Source organism: Physcomitrium patens, chromosome 3 (assembly GCF_059467195.1).
Source record: "Physcomitrium patens ecotype Gransden chromosome 3, ASM5946719v1, whole genome shotgun sequence".
NCBI classification, from domain to species: domain Eukaryota; kingdom Viridiplantae; phylum Streptophyta; class Bryopsida; order Funariales; family Funariaceae; genus Physcomitrium; species Physcomitrium patens.
Genome location: NC_143412.1, coordinates 15,454,030 through 15,477,384, shown reverse-complemented (window position 1 = coordinate 15,477,384; position 23,355 = coordinate 15,454,030). Strand labels below are relative to the sequence as shown.

Genomic DNA, 23,355 nt, shown 5'->3' with positions numbered 1-23,355 from the left:
CCGCCCACTCGCACGACACTGAGGAACACCAAGGAATTTCTACGAGTTTTCAATGGTGATTCCTCGGAAGAATCAATCAGTGAAGCAGATCGAAGCGTATTGTAGACGGCTCGCATCGATCAACCATTAGGCAAGTGTGGAGGTACATCTGATCATCCCTCAATTAGGTGTGAATTCCTACTGGTTCCATTACCCTGTTTATTTGTTTGACGCGCTTTTACAATCCACAGATGTGTTCCAGTGGCATGGCGCTCTTTTCTTTTTGTCACTCCAGGACAAGAAGTTTTGGGCAAGTTTTGGGTTGAAGTTAGTTTCGTGTTCTTCTTTGGAAATTATGAATGATGAGATTTATGCGCTGCTATCGGTTTGAAGTGCTAGTGCTGTGCTCGTTTGAGCATTATTGGGGAGAGTTTTCCGCCCAGGAGTATTGTGTTCCGATGGGGTGGAATGAATTGCGAAAGTGAGATTCATGATGCTGCATCGGAGGGAATAAATGCAGTTGGCGATGGTGAGCTATTAAATGTTCTTTCGCTATGGGTTCCTGGGAAGAGGAGCTAGATTTGGACCTCTCGGACATTTTCGGGGCTGTTGGCGAGTCTGCTCAGGAAGCGGCGCAGCAGAGAGCGGAGGATGATGGAGCTGATGATCTTGCATTCCCATCACAAGCCGCTGCACCGCTTGCATCTCCACCTGCTCAGCAAGGGCATTCAGGAAATGGGATCACAAGGTTAGTCACCGAAAATGGGTCCACTCCGTCGCCTAAGGTCGATGTTGCCGACGCGCCAACACAAGTTGCAAGCCTGACTGCGGAGCCTTTTATTTCCCGAGGTGGTTCTACAGAACCCCTTCCAACACATAACTTGGTATCAAGAGAAGGTCCTAACTCCAAACAGCGGCTGCCACCGTTGCCCTCGTTTCAAGCTGTTGTTTCTCATTCCATTGGTTCTACCATACCCATTCCCACGCAGAACTTGGCATCGAGAGCAAATGATAGCAAGCAAGGATTGTCCCAGCCAGAAATTCCAACATCGCGAAACCCTAATTCCCGAGAGAAAGCGCCTCAGCAGGGAGCTGACATTAGAAAGTATTTCGGTTACAGAGGCTCATCGTCCGGAGGAGATGGGGGAGGGCCTTCAAAGAAACTTCGAATTCCTGGTCCTGTAGGGGATCTTGTTCTAAAAGAGCAATGTAACGATGGAGATAGCATAGGTGTCATTGGCAATGACAATGGCAATGGGAATGCTTTTAGTTCCAGAGAAACTGAATTTAATGACACGATTTTTCGAAAAGGCGCCTGGATTAGTGCTTTGCAAAGTCTTGACGTCGACGAATTTGATCCAGGTAAGTTGCTTAACCTTATTTTCCATTTATGCTCGAGATATAAGCCTATCCTTTTTCAGTAACTGACTCTAGAGTATTAGAAATTTGTGTAAGGGGCAGTGTTTAAGGAAACTATTATATGCTCAAAAGTGAGGTTTCTCATTACAACATGTAATTATGCTACACCTCTTGACCTTAAGTAAGAATCAGACTTCTGTGATGCTATGTCAGCTGTTGGAACGAATAACGTCCGTTGTTAATCACGACCCGAAACATTCACTGGCTGAACTTGTTGATGTTATCAGCAAGGTATGCGATTCTGAAGGTCACGGCAAGCAGCATCGGATCCTCACGCGCACAAGAAGTCCCGCATGTAAGAAAATCTTCACATTGTCTTGTAATTTATTCAGAAAAGAAGATTCGTGTTTCCTGGGGTCACCTGCAAGCACTAGCATGTAATTCTGGAGCACAAAACCCAATGTGTTACTAGTGAAAAGTTGGATATATCTCACTCTTAAGCCATGTGTGCGGCGCTCTCCGGAAATCTTCCTTATCAATGGAGCATGGATTACGAAAGGTTGAATGTTTCTTGTGCAGTTTGTAGCTATCATCAAGGAGTTAACTCCTACCGTCTTTGGTGATGCAGCTGTTGTACTGAAGGTGAGCAACGATTACCGATTATGATAAATCTTAATCATACGAATGATATCTGCTATAATTATAGGGACTTAAGGGATAAACGAAGCATCGAGGTTATTCAAATTTGTAGGTATTGCACGATGAAAAGCTTCAAGGCTTAGTTGTATCCACGTAGGAGCACGCAAGCTGTGTTGAGAAGCATTACATCTCAATGAATTAACGCTACCATTGTGTCACCAGTAATCAACTAATGTCTTTGTGTGGGCATTAGAAGCTGTCTAAGAAGCCAATTATACAGACAGTGAGTTGTGACCAGGCCTGTGCAGGATCCGACAGGAACGGTGGCAGGGATGATGAACAATAAGGTGTTTTTAAACACAGATTATGCAAGGGCCATTTCCCCGGGAGCTGTTATCGTTCTGAAACAGGTATTTCCAGTTGCTCGACAGCTTTCGAGCTACATTTATTGCATGTGCCTCCCATGAATCAGTTCTGAGTCTCTTATTGTTAGTGACTATTTCCATTGAACGTCGTTGTTGTGCTTGCAAAATGCCACGAACATGCCTGAAGTAAGCTTTGAAAGTCTCGTACATTCGTTGTACAGGTTGCCGTCTTCAGTCCATCAGCACACTATCTCAATATCACTATCAATAATGTTGTACAGGTATGACTTATTCCTCTTTCTGATCATGATTGTGTTGACAGATGCATGTCAAAAGCTTGTTTAATCACTAATTAGTACGATTCTCTTGGGGTTGAACCATCAACTATTTCATTCCTACTAGAGTATATTTGCATTCCCTACAAATGACCATTTACCTATGTAATTTAGTGAAAGGCTGCCAGGTTGACCTTCTCCCAGATTGGCCAGAGATTTTATCTGAACGTCATGAATTTGGTAATGTACAGGTCTTTGCTGCCAATACAAACCTGCCACAAGGATCAAAGGCACCTAAGCAGCACCGGCAGCAGGAACCAGCTGTGAAGGAGGAAAAACCTCCACCCCAGCCCCAACATCAGCCATCATCACGACGACAAGAACAGCCACTTTCTCAACCTCGATTCCAACCAGATCCATCGCCATTACCACGGCAGGAACAATCACCGGCTCAACCCCGAACCCAACCTCAGCCATCGTCACCGCCACAGCCACCCGAACCACTGGAATCAAAAGCTGTTGAGAGCATGGCTGCTGAAGCTGAAAATGTCCCAGGTTGGGACCTAATGCCCCCATCGCCACCATCATCCCCTCATGAAGCCAAGCCCCCTGAGAGCATTGCTGCGGCCGCGAAGATGGCAGGTTGGGATCTAACAGATGATATGGAGGCACTTCTTAACGAGGATGTCGACGATTTTTATGCCTAAATCAGCCTTTGACCCTTCACGATTTTCATGCCAACTTTCAACCGTAGGCATGCTCCTGATGGAAACATGGTTGGCAACTACTCTTAGTTATCTGCATATTGTACATGTTCTACTGCAAAGTGACTATACGTGATATCTATTTATAGGATGTCGGGGAATATTATACGAATCATCAATCAATGAAAGGTAGGTTTTCAGCGTAATTCTGTAAATCAAGTATTTCTGTTCCCTTTGACGCACTTCCACCACTTTTCTCAAGCACATTTGAATGAGTTTGAAGAGATAATAGTACCAGCTGGTAAGAAAAGATACAGTGACACATGGTTTATTTCCTTTTCACTCTTGGGAAATATTTGTCTGTCTTTAGGTTGCTCATACTTGATTAAACTAATGGCACCAAAAACTATTTTGGAAGTATTTTTTCTTACATAGACCATTTGCATATGAAAGATATAACAGCAATTCAAATAAATTGTAATATGACTTGAATTGCTTTTTATTATGAATTTGTGTTTCTCAATAGGTTAAGGCTATTTTAGAAGTGACTGGTTGAACTTCTCCTTTTAAAAATAGTAAAATGAATTAAATCAAATCATGAAATATAGAACACTTGAGTATGTGTGAGCCCGATAATACAATGTTAACAATAAGGTACGTTGTTGCCTTCATCAATGATTAAAAATAAATAAATATAGAAAATAGATAACAGTTTGTTTTAACAATAAATCCATGATGCAAAAGCTTCGAAATATTAAGACAATGATAATATTCACATGGATATTTTAAATAACAGCTTTTTGTACTGATCAATAGAGAATGGTAAAAAGGTAAAAACAATTGAACTTTTCATGGTCGCAGGAGTGAGCCAAAAACGGGAAGATTTCTATTTTCAACGAATGAAGTGAAAATCACATCGAATGAACTGTTGAATGTCAAAACTTAAATAAATAAAAAGAATTTCATTTATCCACTTATTTTAGCATTGGATTTGACTTTTGCATATGTGACTCAAGTGTCATTAGGCCACAAAAAACATATCCAATCTCGTAATATATGTTGGTCTTGATGTATAACTGAGTGGAGTAACAAGTCTCCATACCAATGCATTCACCGACGCTGTGCGCAACCTATGAGTTTTGAACTGAAAAATGATTCGGCAACAGCAAATTTAAAAGTGATTATTATATTCACAATTACAAATACATCCTCCTACAGCGTCTATTATTAGGTTAACCTCTTTATATAAGTAACATGCAGAATCATGAATGTTGAATATTAAAAAAATATTTCAAATACATTTGAAGAATTGAAGTCTACGGGTGAAAGGACTCAGTCTTTAAAGGGGGAGACGACGTTGAACTGGGGCCCTTTGAACCACTTGCGTGCACTCAAGACCCAGACACCCAAGACCAAGACGAAGACCCCCCCCACGGCCACGGGGGCATAGTTCAGCGTAAGCTTGGTCACAGGGTAGACCACGGGCAAGCAGAAGAGGACGGTGATAAGGGCCACCCACAGCACGGCCACCCACCCCACGAATTCCCCATACCGGCCCAGGTTGAAGGGCCCCCGGTGGAAAGACTTGCGCGCTATGGTGACGCGGAAAAGGATGGGCAGCGCGTAGGAGATGTACAGCCCAATTGTTGCAATCGACACCATGGCTTGGAACGCCACCAGGCTCCCCAGCGACTGGCTCCCCCATTTCAACGGGCCCCGAATCAATGGGTCAGAAAGACGACACATCACACCAATCACAAGCTCACCAGATGCAGTGGCAATGCAACGCAAACGCAATGCAACACAACGAGAGAATATGGTGGTTTTAGAGTCTGGTCTCACCGTGAGTGCCATACAGAAGGCTATGATTGATGACACCCAGACGGCGTTCAATGGCACCTCTCGCCGGTTCACCTGGTGTAAACATCTCGAAAACGGCATGGCTCCATCTCGAGAAAATGCATATACCATCCTGGATTGTGGTCTCTTTAGCTAGATGACTTTTTTTGTGTGGCTGAGTCAATTTGCTGTTAAGTTTTGAGTTCTGAATCTCAAAGATTCGCTCTATATGAAAGCGGTTGGAAAATGTGTGACCAGGTGTTCAGGTAATTAAGAGAACCAGAAGACGTTGGGTGTTGATCTTACCTTGAGTTACTGGTGATGGAGCTCATTCCGCAGAAGTAGATGGCGACCCCAACAATGCCCAGGCACACAATGCCGCCTGTCCCGCTACCATAACGCGCCTTAAAGACATTGTAGAAAACTTGCGCAACAGCATAGCCTCCGGCATCATTTGCTTCATTAAGCAGAGCCGCGGGGTCGATCACTACAAATGAGAGTCCTAGGATATACCCCCATCCCACGATGAGCGAAATAATGATTGCACTCAGAATGCCATAGGCTCCATTCTTATCTGAGGACTTTGTCTCTTCTGACTGCAGATAGAGATCACAAGCGTGATTCACAAGTGACATCTGTTGAACGAGGTCAATCTCCTATGTAGAGTGCGTCAAGCTAGAAATCTCGACCTCGTGATCAGTTCAAAGATTGTCACAAGGGTGTACAATAATTTTGTGCTAGATATGCTTACCATGTGAGCTGAGGCGTCATATCCCGTGATAGTATACTGACTGATGAGCAAACCCAAGAGAAAAATATAAGGGCTGCTGTCGATTCCAACATCAGCTGGTTTGATAAACGTCGTAAAAACGGATGACAGGCTCTGATGCTCTTTAGCAACAGCTGGAATAAGCACAATCAGCACAAAAACCCCTGCAGTGACGCAATAATTTGCTCTTTGTATCAGTGTAGTTGCAAAAGTATTTGAACGAGTCCTCAGCCAATTGTCAGATTGAATTGGTATCTTGTGTACTAAGCAGACAGGTCACTTAAAAATATAAAGTGTTCTGAGTGACGCAGCAGTAACTTCATGAAAATCTGGAAACATCCGTGTACGGTACACATCACCTAACTGATTGCCCGACACGTATTTATAAAGCTAGAGTGCTTATACTAGGTAAGCAATCTCCACAATCATCGTACCAAGAATATTCCAAGCGGCAGCGATTGTACCGAAGTATGACAACCATGAGATGCTCAAGCTGTTGATAAGTGCGTGTGATAGCAAAATGCCCCCATGAATTCCTATAACAACATACTTGTTTGCAACGTATCCTCCACCATTTGCCCCGCCGGTGCCAAGAAGAACCATGACCGCTATCAGTTGGGCCAACGAGAAGTCTACGCTAGTTGTCACCGCCCATTGCCCAACGACATTGTACCTGAGGAATGAGACCTCAGGTTTTCATGTATCAGAAAGACGAGCCTTGTCTCTATAAGCTAAAGAATCATGTTAAATTCAAATTGAAACGAAGTAAATGTGCATAAGACACAACTACGATTCATTCAAACCTTGCCAAAATGAGGGACAAGTGTGGTACCAGCCAGTAATCCAGGATGCAAAGGGGCCCCATCTTGGACCAGCTAATTGTGAACTCCAGTAATAAAGCCCTCCTGATGTTGGGAATGCTGAGCAAATCTCTGCCATGGAAGCGCCAACAAACAAGGTGAATACTCCAACAATAAGCCACCCATAGACCATAGAGACTGTTCCGCCATAATTGAGCCCCGTGTTGAACAACGTCGTGATTCCTGTGAGTATGGAGATGATGGCGAAGGAGAATGCGAAGTTCGATAAAACTCTGGTATAAATCAAGCACAAGAACTGGTCATTACAGATAATAAAATATTCAAGCTTACGTGCAGGCGCGACATTCTGTAGCTTTCCAAGAATTGGATACTGTCCGAGGGGGGATCGCAAACTACAATTAAATTTCTAAAGCCACAAAATGTTGTGTTCAGTAGTAACAAGTAAAGTGTTTCAAATAGGAAGTAAAATTGTGGAGACTGATATACTCATTCAGTAACAAGTGAAAGGGACAAAATTAGCATACGAGAGATCACGCTTTAGTTCTTGTTTATATCCGAGATCCTGCAGGCGCTGTTGCCCAGAATCCATGGTGGAAGATTCCGTCTCCATCCCCGTCAAAACTGCAAAGCAACCACAACCCACTAAAGCTCGGAAATACCATCTCTTCGCATAGCGCCATTTAATTCGAAAATGAAATTCGAGTACTTGAGCAGCAAGCCCCTTCCCTGGGAAATTTGCAAAACAACAACACTCGCCATGAACAGTTGACGCAGACGAGTTCACCTCGCCCATGAAGAAGAGAAGTCTCTTCTTCGTCGGCCATATCCTGTATTCTTCAAATGAAACACTCTCCACGGCAGACCTCTTCTCGCGACTCGAAAGAGAGAGTGAGTGAGAGAGAGAGAGCAAAAGATCTAACACACCCTGCTGATCTTCACCACCCACCGCTGTCTACCCCAAAATAAACTTTGAAATTACGAAGAAGAAGGGTGCAACTATTCCGAGACATGTTATAAATGCACTGAATTTCGCTTGCGAACCAAAACATGCAGCTGCACAGTAAAAGTACCTGGCTGTCTGCGAGTCCGCCTCCACCCCCCACGACAAACATACCACGGGCACAAACAGCTTCGTAAAGATTCGGCACAAATCTTCAGGTCTACTATCGCGACGCAAGAAGTCTACCGCGGCTACACAGCAATGCTCCAAAAAGGTGGTCCGAGAGGCAGCTCCTGAACACGTCGTCGCTGCGAAACACAGCTGCGGAGGACAAACTGTACACAAGATTAACGTGAAAAACCATCCAATCCTATTTAAAGTGCACGAACGGGAGGGGAAAACCAACGAACGATAAATTTGGACGTCGTGGACGACGGACGTCCGCACACGTGACAATAGCGGGATGATTCACAACGTGCGAGGTTTTATTTGACATGAAAACGGATAGTAAGATTCGACGGGTAAGGGCAGGGTTTTAGCAGAACCCCGGCCTCCGACCCGGGATTTACATGGCATAGCTGGATATCATTCGCACGGGGTGGAAGGTGGGTGAGAAGTATATTTTTAACCCAGACTATGCTGTCTCGGGTTGTGTCCTCGCTGGTGGCTCCGACACACACTATTTCTTATGGTATATGTTACACTGGTTGTTGAACTTCTAGTTTGGGAAACTGCATTTTCATGTGCGTTGTCATGGTCTTTCATGTGGGTTTCTGTGGCCAAGTTAGAAAAGGTATCTTGCTAGTACCTTGCATGGTAATTTATTTTTTTCATTCTTAAATATATTTTGGAGAATTTTAACAAATATTATATATGTTATCTTTTGCCGTTGTCCTCCCACTCAATATCTACTCAATGTTAGTGTAATCCAAGAAATCCCCATTGAGGTTATGTTGTGCAAATAACATGGATTTGTGTGTTACAACATTGGTTTATATGGCCATTAGCCAAGTCTTGACAAATCATAGATTTAATGAGTCTAGTATAGCTATCTAGGATATCTTTGTCCTAAACTATAGTATCCTAGCATGTCTTCCATCTATCTACAAAAGTCATCATCTTTTAAGTTTCAAGTTGTTGCTATATAAACCTTGTTACCTTATATACTTTTTCTTGTGTGTATTGTCATTTCTAACTCTTCCTAGGTATATGCTATAGGATTGGTTAAATCTTATACATTGTATTCAACTTCTATTATTGTCATGTTTGCAATCAAGGCTTCTATGTCTTGGTCTACTTGTGCTTTTGATAGTAGGTCATCTATTTTTTATTTTATATTACTATCTTAAGAAAGTTTGTTGTGTCTAGGCTAGAGTATTTGATCAAATTGGTTGTTGTGTATTGTATATTTACTTCTTCCAGTAGCTATTGATATTGTTTTGGTTGTTGTTGCCTTACATCAATTTGTGATGGTGGATGCTCGTTGATGATTATTAGAAACAACCAATGGCTTTGGTTGTCCTTCAAATTGTATTGGACCTCTATCTTTGTTCCTCATTTGTTGGGTTTTATATAATCCTCTTGTTGTTGGATTGTATATAATCGTCTTGTTGTTGGATTGTATATTATCCTCTTGTTGTTGGGTTTTTGGCCTTGTTAATGCTCCATGTCTTGCTTGCTTTATCACCTACTCCATATATAATTATAATTGTACATTGGATTTGGTTCCTCTATTGTATTGTGTTGTCCTTGATCTTGATGTCTTATTAGTTGACATCTTCTTAATTTCAACCAAACTTCTTCAAATAGGGCATCAATAGGGCTTTCCAGATGGACTAATTAAATATCTTCAAAGTCAACTACAAGTTACAATTCATTCCTCTGTGAATGTTGTGAAATTCTCCACCTTATAATGCTTATGAGCGGTTGGTTTTTTGATATTGTTGGAATGTAGGCTACAAGATGATGGGACATGAATGCTTTTGGTGGTCTTGACTTCCATTTAGATTCAAACCTTCATGTAGCAATGATGTCATTTAAGGTCCAAATTATCATGAACCTTTCTATAATCAATACTTTTATTTTTGTACTTTGTTTATAGCAAAAAATATCCTTTCAAATCTCCATTCCTATCTATATTAGTACCTTCCATTCTTAGTAAGGTGCTTTGCTTAGGTTGAATTTGTCATAGTTGAGTTCTTGCATACATTTGGCTATCGAGATATTTCATAAGAAATTATATATGAATACTTCCCATACAATGTTATATAATACCTTGATTTTGCTTGATGTGTCCTAAAAATATTAAGTCTTTAATGTTTTGCTCTCTTCTATATTAGTGATGTTATGTAATAATATTTGCCAAGTATTATATGTTTTTGGTAAGTGTGCCAATCTCCTTAGTGATTTGAGTCTTATTCATGCCTCTTTAACCCGCGAACATGTAAAAAATGCATGTGATGTTGTCTCTACTCTTGTGAATGTACAAAGTTTGCAAGTATCTTTCTACTGTGCCTTGTTTCTCCACTCTCCAATGGATAGATTTCCTACAAGCATTAGCCATATCATCACAAAAGGTTTTCTTGGAAGCCATGCATACCATACCCATTGGATTAGTTATTTGATTTGTTGATTTTTAACATCCTTGCAATTTGAATTTAATGATTCCTAACATCATCTTGGGTTCTTCTAACAAGCCAACCTTGTAACCATGTTTAGTGGTGTAGCTAAAGAAGTTGACCTTCTTGAGTGTGTCAATCTTCTTCCATTGTGTTATAGACATACATATTTATTCATATAATTACCTATATAACATGAGTAAATAGTTAAATAATATTTGTTTTACTTGTGTGTGAGCAACTATAGCTAATATTGTTGTCTCAACATATATCTTGACATATTTTTAAGTCTTAACATGATAAAATACATACTCAAAAGAATTATTGAGATTTTTATTTGCATGTTTAAAATTCATTTTATGAATAAATATGTACTTGCCTTGGACAAAACAGGCTTTGACAACACAGTTTACTATTTAAGAATGTTCAAAAACTACCTTTACAAATCAATACAATTGTATGTTATTGATTGAGAAGAAACACTCATCTCATTCAAGCTTCAACGTGTTCAGCTGCATTCAAATGTTACTCTGTTGGAGGTTATTAAATTGCGTTGATAATAACACCATCCACCTTTTTCTTTTCGCGGTGGAAATATTCTGCATACAACACTTGCACTGCGACAAACCAGCTTTTTCTACTGATTTTTCTATGAGTGCAACGGCTTAATCGTAACAAAACAACAGCACTGAATGTGCCCTTCCATGATACTGCTCTAATCAACACTTGCACACTTCCCAGATGCGTCAGAACAGTTACAGCACAAGGCACAGATGCAATAAGTCTGAGACTGTCAACACTCTTCCAATGGGATTTACTTTGATAGACAAATACGATGAACTTATTTCAGATGTCCTCTGGATGTGACATTTAAACGAATTCAATGACTAACAATTTGATTATGAGCACCTAAGAATGACTGGCTGTGAGGGAATCTACTCATATCCACCACATCAGAAGCAAGGGCATCTAAATGTCATGGTGACAATATTACAAAGTTGACACTAGTGCCTAGATACTACTTTGGCGGGCCATGCACTAAATATGTAACAGAGACCATGCGATTGACTACTGCAACCACGACCACTGGAGTCCAGAAATTGTAAGAGATGGAATTGGAAGACTATGGTGCGAGGCATTGTGTTCTAAACAGTGATAATTATTCATGTACTGCCATGATTACCACAATACAACGAAAAATTCGACCTGAATACAGTTCCCTCACTACTGAACACAATCTTCAGGCTGTTGGCGGAACTATAAGAACATGTCAACCCAGAAATCCCCTAGTTGTGTGAAGCTATCATTACTGGAAATGCGAAAAATACACAGAAAATATTTCTACCCAAATGGAGACGACGAAATGGGGCCGCCTGCAGCTGCATCTGATCTTTGAACTGTACCCATACCACAGATTGTGCAACCGGGGGTGGCCAGGGCTGAGAACTTCGAACCACAAACGTTACAATTGTCGTGCCCTATAGTAGACAAACGACTCAAAGTTGCGGCACAGAATTGTGATGGGTCCTCCTCGCCTTCAATGGTATTATCAACCAGACCCCGTTGTACACACAAGTTGATCATAGCTTTCAACTCGTCTTGCTTGTTAGCAGGGGACTTCGATAGGAGCAACTCCAGCATCTTCTTCGAATATGCATAATTTTGCACATCCATGTTTTTCTTAATGGCTGTTCGAATACAGATGAAGCGATGCTTGGCCTGCAGTGGAAGCGAACTTAGATGTCGCGATAATCTGGCTATTTCTTGAGCGCCTGCAGACCCGAGACCGTCAACTTTCTGCAACCGTGATATTTCCTGCCCAATCAAAACCCCATGAGCCAAAATTAGGACATTATTAAGTAAGCAGGCACGAGGGAAGAAATGAACCGGTAAATGAGTGCAGGGCAGAAGGAAAGTGCATGCAACTGCTGAGAAGGAAAAAAGTTGTGTGCATCAAATGGGAGTAGATTAGTTACCTGCAAAAGCTGTACAGCAACCTTATACTGTGCAATAATACGAGCTTGGGGTTTGATATCCGTGCCAAGGGAACGCTCTTTAGCCAAACCAAGAAAAGATTCGTCCAAGCAAAGGATTGCCTCCTTCAACTGGTTCTGCTCTATGTAGGCCAGTCCAGCTTTAAAACAAATAGCTGCTGGCTCTCCTCGAGGAATCTGAGGATTTACATAATCCAGAATTAGGGTAAGAAGCACTCTCGAATCAACTCTTTCGCGAATACGCAAAAATTATGGTTGCAAATAAATAAATAAAACTACAAAATGCAGCAAAATGAAAAAGAGCATGCCTCGAACAACTTTCACCTGATTACGCTTGACAAAAGCAGCCCATGGTGCTACAGGAGCAGGGGCTGGAGGTTTGGGACCACCGACGAGGTCCAGAAGTTGCTGCTGTTTCTTTCTTGCTGCTGCTGCTGGGTCCAAACTATTGTCCAACTCCTTTAAGTTAGCAGCAACAATATCTGGAGCAGTCAAAGCTTGAGGTGGCACACCGCCCCCTGGCAAACTCAACCCATCACTAATGGCAGAGCTTGCGTTTTCAGGTTGCTGAGGTGGCACGCCTCCACCAGGAAGTTCGAAAGAGGCTGGGGAAGGCTGATTAGGAGGAAGCGCCTGAGGAAGTGCCTGAGGAACAAAGGTACCTGTCTTTTCAAAGGCTTTGGCAACAGCGGTCGCTGAAATAGTTTGCTTAAAAAAGTCTTCTGGTATGGGTGCTGAACTCTGTCCAGTTCCACTCTCTGGTTGCAAAAATACTGGTGGTTGTAGTGGCGCCATAGATGACGTGGGGGCCGGAAGGGCAGGGAATGGGTCTTGTGGGGCCCTGGAGATTGAAGACCTTGCTGGAACTAATCCCTCCCCAAAGTTTAATTTCTGAGTAGCTGCTCTTAACTGACTGACATCCGCTGCCGCACCACCTGTAGGCTTCGCATTGATATGGATTCTGAATTTGGGTTTTGTGGTCTTAGTCGTTGCTTCATCCTCATCGCTACTATCATCGTTGGCAGCACCTAAGCCCTTCGCAAATTCCTCCGCAGCACGTGCTTGCAAATCAACTTCTGAAGCAGGTTGGCCTGCTGCTTTTAATCCAGGAGAAGGTGCCTGCGTGGAAGTTGCATCGATAGTTGCCAGTTCCATGCCTGATACTGCTGGGACAGGTTCTGTGTTACCGTTTGAACCTGCTTCACACAAGTGGTGGTGCGATCAGCACAAGACAACTACAAGTGCCACAACCATGAGTAATACACCATCAAAATTTAAACAGAGGAATGAGGCCATTAAAAACATGTAACCTATGAATCATAACTCTACATCCACATGAATGACACATTTGCAAGAAACTTAAAAGTATGTTTATTGGAACTTACCAAACTTAGCGAGCATATCTTCTCGAATTTCCACCACTGTTCCACGGCCTCTTAAAGTCCCCAAGTAAACTCCAATATGGTCAGGAGTTATAGTTGGAATTGGGCCATTGACAGTCTTCATGTAGGCTGTCACCTCATTATTCAGCTCCCAATCCGTGACCCTCTTGCCGTCAGACTGTGACCTGATCTCCCAATTTCCTCCAGCCCACTCAGGTCCTTTAGGCATCATACTCTCTGCTGCAAAATTTGATTGACCCCACCCAGCAGACCTAACGCTCAAAATCTTCTCACACTGTCGCTGTAATTCTGTATTTGCGCCTTCCCTTTCCAATTTGTAGACGAGGATCCTCAACGCACTTGGATTCAAATGGCATATAAAAAGATCCAGCATGCTTTCATAATCTGCCACGACCTCAAAAGTTTCTTTTGCCATGTCGAATTGTCCATAACTACATCCGAGTCAATAAAATAGATGTCAGGCACACAGAGGATTAGAGTTGTTAAAAGAAGATAAATAAACAAATAAACTTTAAAACGACCTACACTCCCTTCAAAAAAACACTACCATAAGAAGCGAGAATCGCCATGTTAACCCATCACAATGACTTGGGCTTGAATTTATATAAGCCACCAAAGCAGGGGAAAACTTGACAAGTACGAACTAGTACAATAAACACTACTTCATGAACGAATCCAAGTGCAGGTTTAGCAGTCAAACTACTGATGTAGGACAAGGACATCACTTGATACAAGCACGACCCAAGCCTTGGATGCGCAAAAACAGGCGAGTTGTTGGTGGACAGCGTGGATAATCCCGAGACCGAATAAATTCGTCCTTTAAAATGGACAAAGCAGTTTGGAAACGGCAAGCCTTAATTGCATAATTACATCGCAATTCCTGAAACACGTAACAACAAACTAATCACATCTCAGAAACCAATTGAGAGACATTCAACCTCTCCAGAAAGAAACCGCCAACACTACCCAGATTTCTGATTGGCATGACAACCGATGCTACCGAAAGAAAAAAGAAAAAAGGAATGCCTGTAATAAGCCCATGATGACATCTAATCGAATTGAGTGCACTCATGTTTGCCCAGACAACAACCGGTGTCGTATAGAGAACCATCACACCTAAGAGCAATCGCACATACCTGGGTAAACTGTGGCCCAGCCTGTGCTAATTCCACTGCAAGCTCAGCACAAACTCTAGGGCCGCTTGCTAAAGCATCGAGGGTATGAGACGTAACACGCAAGCTGTCAAAACTGCAATAACCCAGACCAAAGATGGTACATCATCAACTTTTGAGACTTCTATGTGCGGTACCAGGTATACCACGCATTGCAAGAGAGCACAGTACTCTAACAAAGAAAACAAATTATCTCCAAATTAGTCAATTTCATCTCAACGAACCACTGACCTGGAAGTAAGCTGGTACATAATCTCCAAAAGGTCAAGCTTTGGTTCAAATACTTTCTGCATGGTTGTCCAACCGACAACCAAAGGTTCTAGCAGACCAACAAGCCTAGTTTTGATCTCAACTCCCTGCTTTTGTCTTGGATTAGGATCATTGGGGCATGCCAGGAGCAGCCGATCATTTAAAGCTCCAACCAGAGCTGCAATCGACACCAAAATTCACGGTAGTAAGGCTTTCTGACTAAATATCTCAGGATCAGCATTTCAACATTCAAATAATTACAGAGAATACAAGTCATAGGGTGGTTGATTCATTCTCCGCTATTCATGTTTGAGGATCTATTTGGTGGTGTCTTAAATACGTAGTTCTCGAGCACAAGCATGAAACCACCTCGAATTTCTTACTAAAGCATAAATGTTTTGTCATCCAAGTATATTAAAACAACCTGCGAACCCTATGAGAGACATGCTTTACAGATGGTATTAAAGCTCAAGCATATAACAATAAATTGGACAGTTGAGTAATATGGACACTTTCAAGTGGAACATCCAGAGCAATGGGTGATGTGCTACACGCTTACCAGCATTTGGAGTTCCAATGCGCGCTAGAGGTCGGGCAACCCCATCCCATCCTAGTATCATTACAGATGTAGCTGTTGAGTAGAGCAATGAGGGACCTACCCACATGAGAGATCTAAAGTTCATGGAAGTCAAGGATATAATACAATGTCCAAAGCTACAAAACATCAGCAAACAAATAAACTTCCTCAAAAGAGGACATATAAATGCAACTTTGGAAACACAGAGAGGATATTGGAGGGTAGCCCCTGTCGGCAGTGGCAGACGTGCTTGCGATAATGCTCAGATTTGCCGAAGCAATTAACACACGCTGTGTAGTTAAGATACCAGCAACTTGCCCACTCAAAGTTTCTTGCCATTGCACCTGTAAGAGGTCAGGAATCTTTAATCAATCATGAATTTGTCCAACCAAGGTTTCTGTTTGAGATGTGTGAAAAGAAGAACAATGAGGTACACTATTACACATAATTTCCAGAAAGTGAAGATATTGCCCGCATGATGAATAAAAAGAAATGGGAATCCACAAATCCCACTAAATCTGCCTTCAAGAACACAGATTTGCATCCATGCATCTCGATGAAACAATGCAAATGTTACTCTAGCTTCACTGGAAGATCGCGATCACATAAAATATCGTCGAAAAAATCGGTATTCTGACCTCCAAAACTACTTCAAACGGCTGAAGCTGTATAAGACGACCAAGTTCTGGGTTCGTAGATACAAGCAGTTCCCCAGTAGTAGTATAAGCACCAGGATACACCTTTCCAAGCCCAATATGACTTTCCGGGCAAACGTACAGCAGTGTTGCTTCTGCAAAAGTTACAATATACAAAACTAAGAACGTGCAACACATAACGTGTACCCGGCTACATTATGCTGTAACATTGACAGAATAAAATACAAGGGGTAAACAGAAACTACAGATGGTGGGAACTAGCAACACGACCCAAGAACTAATTTATATTGCTTTAAAAAAATACCCTAAAAAAATCCAAAACCACGAGAATAAATAGTCAAAACAGGAAAGAGCAGCAAGGGTGGTAAAAGTTAAGAGGCAACAGATCTCTATGAACCCTCAAAGCTAGAACGGATCATACAACAATCAACGAAAACTGATGGAACGACTGAAAAAAGACAATTCGCCAAAGAAAAGTTTGTAGCAAATCAACAGAAGCAATCACAAATGCAACCCACCTAAAGGACATGAGAAAATCCGATGCACAGGGGTGTCGAACGCAAATTGGATCGGATCCTGAGGCCCTTTCTTATCCAGGGGTCTTTTAGTAGAAGTTTCTGTGAAATCGTTTTCATCCAATGCACCATCTGGACCTCTACTCTCTGCTGATTCTGGTGCTGGATCTGTCAAAGTGGCAAGGTTTGTATCTTCTACAATGGAGTACAAAACGAGCCCTACTCCATCATCGTCAAGAAGCGCATACTGGTTCTGTGTAGGGCCAATGAATGCGCCATCACTACCTGCAATCATAGCAGGTCTTAATTGAGAAACACGTAGGCGACAGGGATGTAGTCTCAGATGCAAGAGAAAGTTGCACATCCTTGGGATCCATAGAAAGGCATGTGCACACAACTAAAGTAATGAAAGAGCAGTCTAGTGTAAAGTGTTTGAAGTTGCCCTTCTTGAATCTAAAAACTTTGGCTCTTAAAAAACAGTGAGATTGATTTATGCATGAAACAAGTAATTATGTAGTTGTCTTGAAGAGCGTATGAAAGTGAATACACTTGAAAGATAAACTCACAAGCATTTCACACAGGACTTTATAGATAAGTCTTGAAAGTATTACTTCACAAATAATTTAATTAGATACTACATGCTCTCAGCAATTGCTGGAAAATTAGAAGGGACTTCGTAGTTTTGCCGACCGTGGACCAATTTTGATGATGCAACAAACAGAAAAGAAGTCCTGGACTACAAAATTCGTCAGTCTTTCACTTATTGTGACTCAGAGAAGTAAAATGCAAACCCTACGCCAACAATAAAAACTAAATTTGCACGGACTTGCAATAAGGACATTAAGCAATCTCCACGAACCTAAAAGAGCATTAACTCGATCTTTGGCTGTCTTAGCTCCAAGGTTGTCCCGATAGACAACCACCTCGCTTGCAGCACCCCGGCACTCGAAGAATATAAGAAACATATGTTGGTTGGTGCTATAAAGCATCCTTTTAGGAATTCTCTCACCTCCTCCATTGGCCTGCGGGAATAGGCTCAGAGTTTTAGTTCAAGCTAAGTACAGAAATATCGATTACACAATACAACTACTGTTGAACTCTAGTAATTTGGGAGAAAAAATCGACGACCAACATGGATTTTGAAGAAACCAACATCTTCACGGATTTTCGAAGAAATGCTCTCAATGGAAATTGGCTTCCAGCTCATTAGAACTTTACGACACTCCTACAAGCCAAGATACTAACCGTAGGTGATAGTTTCTTGTAGATATTGTAATCTCCTGACGCAAGGTTGTATGCTGTCAAGTTGCAGCCATCCATGAAAAAAGATCTCACTGGGTAATTAAATATACGATTTTCATTGTTGTAAAATTTCATTCCCAGCTGGAAAGCCTGTATCACAGCAGCAAAAGAAAACGTTGCAACCGTGTTACAGGACACAAGTAGATTTAAATATCATACATGTTGAACTGAAGAAAGAAAAACTCAGACTACAGAGAGATTTTTACGTTGTTCAAATATATGGAATTTTACCTGACAAACAGGCATATCACGCAAGGGATGCCCAGGATCCGCAATTGTGAGGAGTGGAAGCGACAAAATTGGACCACTTTTTCCTTGCCCATCCATGCCATTCTGAAAACATCACAATTTGATCATGGTAAAAACAGTAACTGTAATTAAGTCAAGTATCAAATAACTACTAACAAGTTTTGAGAGCATGCAAAGATGCTTAGGAATGACACATAGAGGGTAAATACCTCAGCACCCTTACATCCAGCGCTTGAGCATGTTACGAGAACTAAAAAGAGGCACTTATCATAGTTGGATCGATATCGAAACATAACCCAATGAATTCGACACAGAAAATCAAAAGCCTGCATAATGTACCCTAGTACATTGACAAACTATCACCATTGATCTAAATTTAGAAATCCGTAGCAACGTAAAACAAATTCTGCTTACAATCTATCCCTCAAATGCACGAACAACAGAGCACAATGCCAAGACCTCACTTACTCCATATAAGAACGCTTTTCTTGCAAGGTCTGATATAGTCAACTGGCCACTGTATCCATAACATGAAACTCATGAGTCAAATTTGGTGTACTTCCGGAGGATGACGCTCCAACCCAAGATGCTACTTTTACCACAGTAACAAGGCACTAAACCATTTGAAAACAACAAAAATTCTTACGCTGCTTGTGATTTAGCATACTGCAGCTGCGTCTGATGATCAGGTAAGATGCCAGTAGATCCGAGGACTGCCAGCTTCTCTTTCAGAACAGAACCTTCGCAGAGAAAATCAGAGGCTCCAGCATAAGCAAAATCGAACCATGATCTGTATGGTGCTAAGTTAAGATGTACTTAAAGCTGTTCGCTAATCAACTTAAATTGAACCATGACATGAAATAAACGTGAGGAATGAAATACTTGGAGATCCTCGAGAAGCCTGAAGCACTGAGAAGAGCTGCCTTCTCGACTCTCGAGATACACCCCCTCCTCTCCTCCTGGTCTCTTCAGCAGTAGCAGCCACGTTCTGCAAAGAATTCACTATAAAATGTAACTAATGGAAAATTGAATTGCAGCTTGGTACTGTCCATTCAAACTTGTCAGGCAATAGCTACTTAAAATGCATACTTAAGTACCAAAATTTTCAAAGGATGCCATTTTGCCCTGACTTACCGCAAAAATAAGTGATGCGAGATTCATCTTAGGATGTACAACAACGTCAATCATCCTAGGCACTGGATACACAGAGCCTCCACCCTGGCTCAGGATTGTGGGAATATCCAACGAATCCACTCCTGCACCATATTCAATACGTGGGAATGCATTTAACTGATAGTACAACACACGCAAACTTCAAATAGTATAATTGCTAGCTACAAAAAAATTCTCTTGGCCTATAAGATGCCTTCAAACAAAATAACTGAAAAACATGCGCTCCTGGTGCAATCCTCTCAATGCTTCAGACTTCTCGAACATATATATATAATCAGAAGGGTTTTGTCTCAAAGACCAAATGGATAAATAGATAAATGATAATTGCCTGCAGGTTCCAAGAAATTGGCACGCATGTTGGTTTTATTTGGATCGGGGTTCACACGGGGTCGCCATACTTGAACTACTCCTTCCTTCGTAAGCGTCACTAGCATGTTGAGCATTGAGAGCCAAGAGACGGAAGTGATCGGACTTGTGCCTGTAGAGGCACTGTTCAACACCCAATCAAAGGTTACTGCTCTTTGTTCACATTAACCTAAAAAAGAAATTGTAATTTTTTGACATAGACTTCCACTTACTTGTTTTGTCAAACCACTCAGCTCATAATTTGAATAAAATGGACACCTTCTAGAAAAGTGTTCGAAAATCAAACGACAATGCAACCCGTGGCAATTTAGACTTTGGACCCTAAAGAAACAGCTATAACAACTACAGGTAGTGCCTACTCACATGCCAATCAAACTTGGTCTACTTGGAACTGAAACATCCCAAGCCAAAAGAGTTCCACTCCGATCACCAACGAAGACCCACTCCAATGTTGGATGGAAAGCAAATGCTCCTGCTCCTGCTAGCTTTACAGTCGGCTCAACTGCACCACCGCCAACGACAAAAATCGATGCGTAATCGAAGACGCGAATAGGTCAGATATGCGATCCACAGTACTGGCTCTACAGTTGAACCAGCCTCAAATGAAAATACTCGGAACTCACCCACCAGAGCAAGTATCGTCACATTAAGATTTGCACATGTCGAAGCAGAAAAATCTAAAACACACTGACAACTACAAGCTCACGTGTAGCTTTGCAACCTTGGATGCAGACAATCTTTATATTCTCATGCCCTTTTACCGACAACGGGTATAATCTCAAGATTGTTGTGTTCGAACAATAAGATTAAATGTAAAATTCAATCTAGCGCAAAGATAATATGTAATTTTTACATCCATCGGACCATTAGTTTTACCACTCCCAGACCATAAAGAAAACGTTATATAATCGTGATAACACTTCTTTGGCAATTCTTGAATAGACACCATCGAATACTTCCTAATTGAACCAAATCCAGTCTAGATGTCAGTAACTTACTTTGTAGTGTGTACAGGAGAGCAAAATTCTGAATACTGTAGGCTCGTATGACGCCCTCCAAGTATGCAACATACTAAATTCCAACACAGTTCAAAAGCATTAGTTTAGAGTATCTGTTCGCGATTCCATCGTGGAAGAGATAGGTCAAGAACTCAAATACACGACTTTAAAAACGCTCTATCCGGTAAGCAAATAACAGGTTTCCCCGTTCAAAAAAATCTACGGTAGGCATGACTCAGCTCCTGATCTAAGTCAACTAAAGTAGCCAACTATGAAAAGAAAAAATACCAACACTGGATGCCGAGGATGACATGCAAGCTCAGTTATGGGCTTCTTTAGATCCATCTTTACTTTAGAGGCAGACTTCACGCCTTCGACTGTACCAACAACTGTTTTACACAAAGCCACCTGAAAAATTAGTCTTCGATGCATAATCCACCAAAGCCATCAGGAGAAAGGTCTCTTCCTCAGGTGCATGAATTCCCTGGTGAAATCACTGAAAGTCCGTGGAGTTTAAACAGCACAGGTCTATTGTATGATTTGTGCAATTCAGGCGATTTGAGAATTTTCGTTTGAATTATTTTTTATAAAGAAATCGGACACCACATTTAAGTCCAAGTTTAATATTTTCTGCCCAAGAACTTGTGTGCAATTGTAGAGCAGAGTTGATCTTACCATTGACACTTAGCCGACGATGAGCAGCAAAGAAAATCCAAGGCTTCAGGGGTGTGAGTGCTACATGAACTTCAATACTGCCACCGCCAGAATTCTCAGATTTTCTATCTGATGGGGAATACAAAACATATGTGTGCTCAGTATCCAAGTCCCATGACCTGATAGTCCAGTCCTGCAGCATCAAACAATTCCATCAGAGTGCAATTCAGAACAAAGAAGACCATGATACATATCAGCTAAGTGCCTTAAATCTGACAGGGTAATAATGAAATGTATCTTCTAAGTCAAGAAAAATGTATGAGAACTCAGCTCTTTCATGTTTCAACTAACCTCAAGTATGGCAATGATGACATGACCTCCAGCTGGGCTGTAAGCCATGCGCACAACAACTGCTCCAATATCAATGCTCGATAGCTTGCATCCTGTGAGTGCATCGAACTCTGCAAAATAGACAGATTCACATCCAATAACTGTAAGCGTTTCTAATGACTAAAAACGTTTGCCAGTTAATAAAGGAAGAGAATATCAACAACGGCAGGGGGTTTTAGAGCTGCCACTAGAAAATATTGCACAATCGAAAAACCGAATCTTGCGTTGTGCGTGTGGTAATTTCAAACTGAAAGAAGGAAAATAAAACCCACTAATCAAGAGCACCAGAACAGAAGGCATTAGTATCTACATTGAGAATATGCTATTAAACCATATGTACAAGCGACTTTAAAATGAACGATATCTTAAGAGCAGCTAAGACGAATCAAACTGAACCTCATGCTAAGACTAGGAGTATGTCAGAAAAAGAAAACTAGACTCTGTCTATGCTTACGGGGAAAAAACCACCCATGTTTATTTTCCAAAATCTGCTTTGAATGAGGTGCTTGTGAGAATCGTTTGCTGGTACTAGGAGCTCACTAGGAGCTACTCACGCCTTAAACTAAGCTGATTTCCCTATTCCTCGAATCCTAGCACTCGTTTAAATCAAAACTCGCAGATCAATGGAATTTTAGCAAATATAAAATCGAACATAAGAAAACCAATGTGAGCTACAGGTGATTCCACAATTCTGGTCACTGGAAAATGCAATGTAGTATACTCCTCTCGTGCGCTAGTACTCAAGAATTCCAGAAATCATTCACAGAGCAGAGAGCGGAGTAGCCAGCGATGTAGGGTTCCGACGCAACAGACCCCTCACCTACGATGTTTCGGCCCACAGCCACAGCAATCAACGCCTGCGAGTGATGAAACGCAGCACAATGGGGCTGCACAGCTGGGGCACCGGACCGCACCGGCTGCAGGTCCAGGTGCTGCGTCGCTACCCACTTCATCATGCTTCCCCCGATGCCTTCTCTTGTCACCATCGTCTGCCGATCACATCCTCCAAAACAAAAACAAAAAAACTTCACACACGCGGCGATCCCCTAACTCCTTCGATTTCCTCGCTCTCACCGCTCACTCAAGTTACAGATCCCTCTTCCCTCCCTCGCAAGCCTGACTCCGTCTTCCTATCAAATAGCCACAGATCGGCGCCCTTAGGGCTCCCCGCTTATTTCCTCACTAACTCTCACTGCACCGCGTCGTCGAATGCAGACAGTCAGTCTGATTTACGAGGGGAGGATAGAATTGCGAAGAGGGCGAAGAAGAGGCGAAATCGGCGATGGATCCTCCTCCTCCTCCTCCTCCTCCTCAACTAGCAAACTGGCTGCAAATGCAAAATGAATGGG

General features: G+C 41.9%; 3 protein-coding genes across 9 annotated transcripts; 1 reads left to right on the top strand and 2 right to left on the bottom strand.

The window, feature by feature from the left end:
- On the top strand, window positions 1–3,527 carry LOC112279930 (uncharacterized). 3 transcript variants are annotated; one of them, XM_090248934.1, is made up of 7 exons: window positions 1–142; window positions 373–1,341; window positions 1,626–1,693; window positions 1,918–1,980; window positions 2,286–2,387; window positions 2,564–2,623; window positions 2,869–3,527. In XM_090248934.1, the coding sequence occupies exons 2-7, from the start codon at window positions 534–536 to the stop codon at window positions 3,322–3,324; spliced, it is 1,557 nt and encodes a 518-aa protein (XP_090105060.1). In that variant the 5' UTR covers window positions 1–142; window positions 373–533; the 3' UTR covers window positions 3,325–3,527. The 3 variants fall into 3 exon arrangements, with proteins under 3 accessions (XP_090105060.1, XP_024370484.1, XP_090105061.1); XM_024514716.3 differs by having other exon boundaries at window positions 10–142; window positions 500–1,341; XM_090248935.1 differs by having other exon boundaries at window positions 27–167.
- A 946-nt stretch (window positions 3,528–4,473) lies between these two features.
- On the bottom strand, window positions 4,474–8,048 carry LOC112279928 (amino-acid permease BAT1 homolog). 5 transcript variants are annotated; one of them, XM_090248931.1, is made up of 9 exons: window positions 7,821–8,048; window positions 7,535–7,698; window positions 7,275–7,371; window positions 6,762–7,022; window positions 6,364–6,602; window positions 5,912–6,093; window positions 5,467–5,756; window positions 5,164–5,293; window positions 4,474–5,013 (listed from the first exon to the last, which is right to left on the bottom strand). In XM_090248931.1, exons 2-9 carry the CDS (start codon window positions 7,572–7,574, stop codon window positions 4,654–4,656), a joined length of 1,599 nt encoding a protein of 532 aa, XP_090105057.1. In that variant the 5' UTR covers window positions 7,575–7,698; window positions 7,821–8,048; the 3' UTR covers window positions 4,474–4,653. The 5 variants fall into 5 exon arrangements, with proteins under 5 accessions (XP_090105057.1, XP_090105058.1, XP_090105059.1 ...); XM_090248932.1 differs by having other exon boundaries at window positions 6,394–6,602; XM_090248933.1 differs by lacking the exon at window positions 7,535–7,698 and having other exon boundaries at window positions 6,394–6,602.
- A 3,398-nt stretch (window positions 8,049–11,446) lies between these two features.
- LOC112279927 (uncharacterized) lies at window positions 11,447–23,355 on the bottom strand. Its single transcript, XM_024514700.2, has 25 exons — window positions 22,827–23,355; window positions 21,968–22,077; window positions 21,638–21,809; window positions 21,251–21,351; window positions 20,963–21,035; window positions 20,328–20,466; window positions 19,927–20,087; window positions 19,560–19,681; window positions 19,308–19,413; window positions 19,072–19,165; window positions 18,894–18,942; window positions 18,408–18,509; window positions 18,120–18,266; window positions 17,734–17,896; window positions 16,878–17,159; window positions 16,342–16,493; window positions 15,919–16,047; window positions 15,686–15,803; window positions 15,109–15,304; window positions 14,842–14,953; window positions 14,431–14,585; window positions 13,688–14,136; window positions 12,627–13,498; window positions 12,285–12,479; window positions 11,447–12,123 (listed from the first exon to the last, which is right to left on the bottom strand). Exons 1-25 carry the CDS (start codon window positions 22,990–22,992, stop codon window positions 11,650–11,652), a joined length of 4,839 nt encoding a protein of 1,612 aa, XP_024370468.1. The 5' UTR covers window positions 22,993–23,355; the 3' UTR covers window positions 11,447–11,649.

What these genes read in the sequence shown, in the direction of transcription:
- LOC112279927 (XM_024514700.2), bottom strand. Translation starts at nt 22,992, where the DNA reads ATGGTGACAAGAGAAGGCATCGGGGGAAGCATGATGAAGTGGGTAGCG. An exon ending in ATGTACCAGCTTACTTCCAG is followed by an intron (nt 14,954 to 15,108) that starts GTCAGTGGTTCG and finishes GGGTTATTGCAG; the next exon opens with TTTTGACAGCTTGCGTGTTA. An exon ending in CTGGGCCACAGTTTACCCAG is followed by an intron (nt 14,586 to 14,841) that starts GTATGTGCGATT and finishes TACGTGTTTCAG; the next exon opens with GAATTGCGATGTAATTATGC.
- LOC112279930 (XM_090248934.1), top strand. Translation starts at nt 534, where the DNA reads ATGGGTTCCTGGGAAGAGGAGCTAGATTTGGACCTCTCGGACATTTTC. An exon ending in GCGCACAAGAAGTCCCGCAT is followed by an intron (nt 1,694 to 1,917) that starts GTAAGAAAATCT and finishes TTTCTTGTGCAG; the next exon opens with TTTGTAGCTATCATCAAGGA. An exon ending in ATGCAGCTGTTGTACTGAAG is followed by an intron (nt 1,981 to 2,285) that starts GTGAGCAACGAT and finishes AGGCCTGTGCAG; the next exon opens with GATCCGACAGGAACGGTGGC.
- LOC112279928 (XM_090248931.1), bottom strand. Translation starts at nt 7,574, where the DNA reads ATGGCCGACGAAGAAGAGACTTCTCTTCTTCATGGGCGAG. An exon ending in TTCTCTTCTTCATGGGCGAG is followed by an intron (nt 7,372 to 7,534) that starts GTGAACTCGTCT and finishes GTTGCTTTGCAG; the next exon opens with TTTTGACGGGGATGGAGACG. An exon ending in GCATCCTGGATTACTGGCTG is followed by an intron (nt 6,603 to 6,761) that starts GTACCACACTTG and finishes CTCATTCCTCAG; the next exon opens with GTACAATGTCGTTGGGCAAT.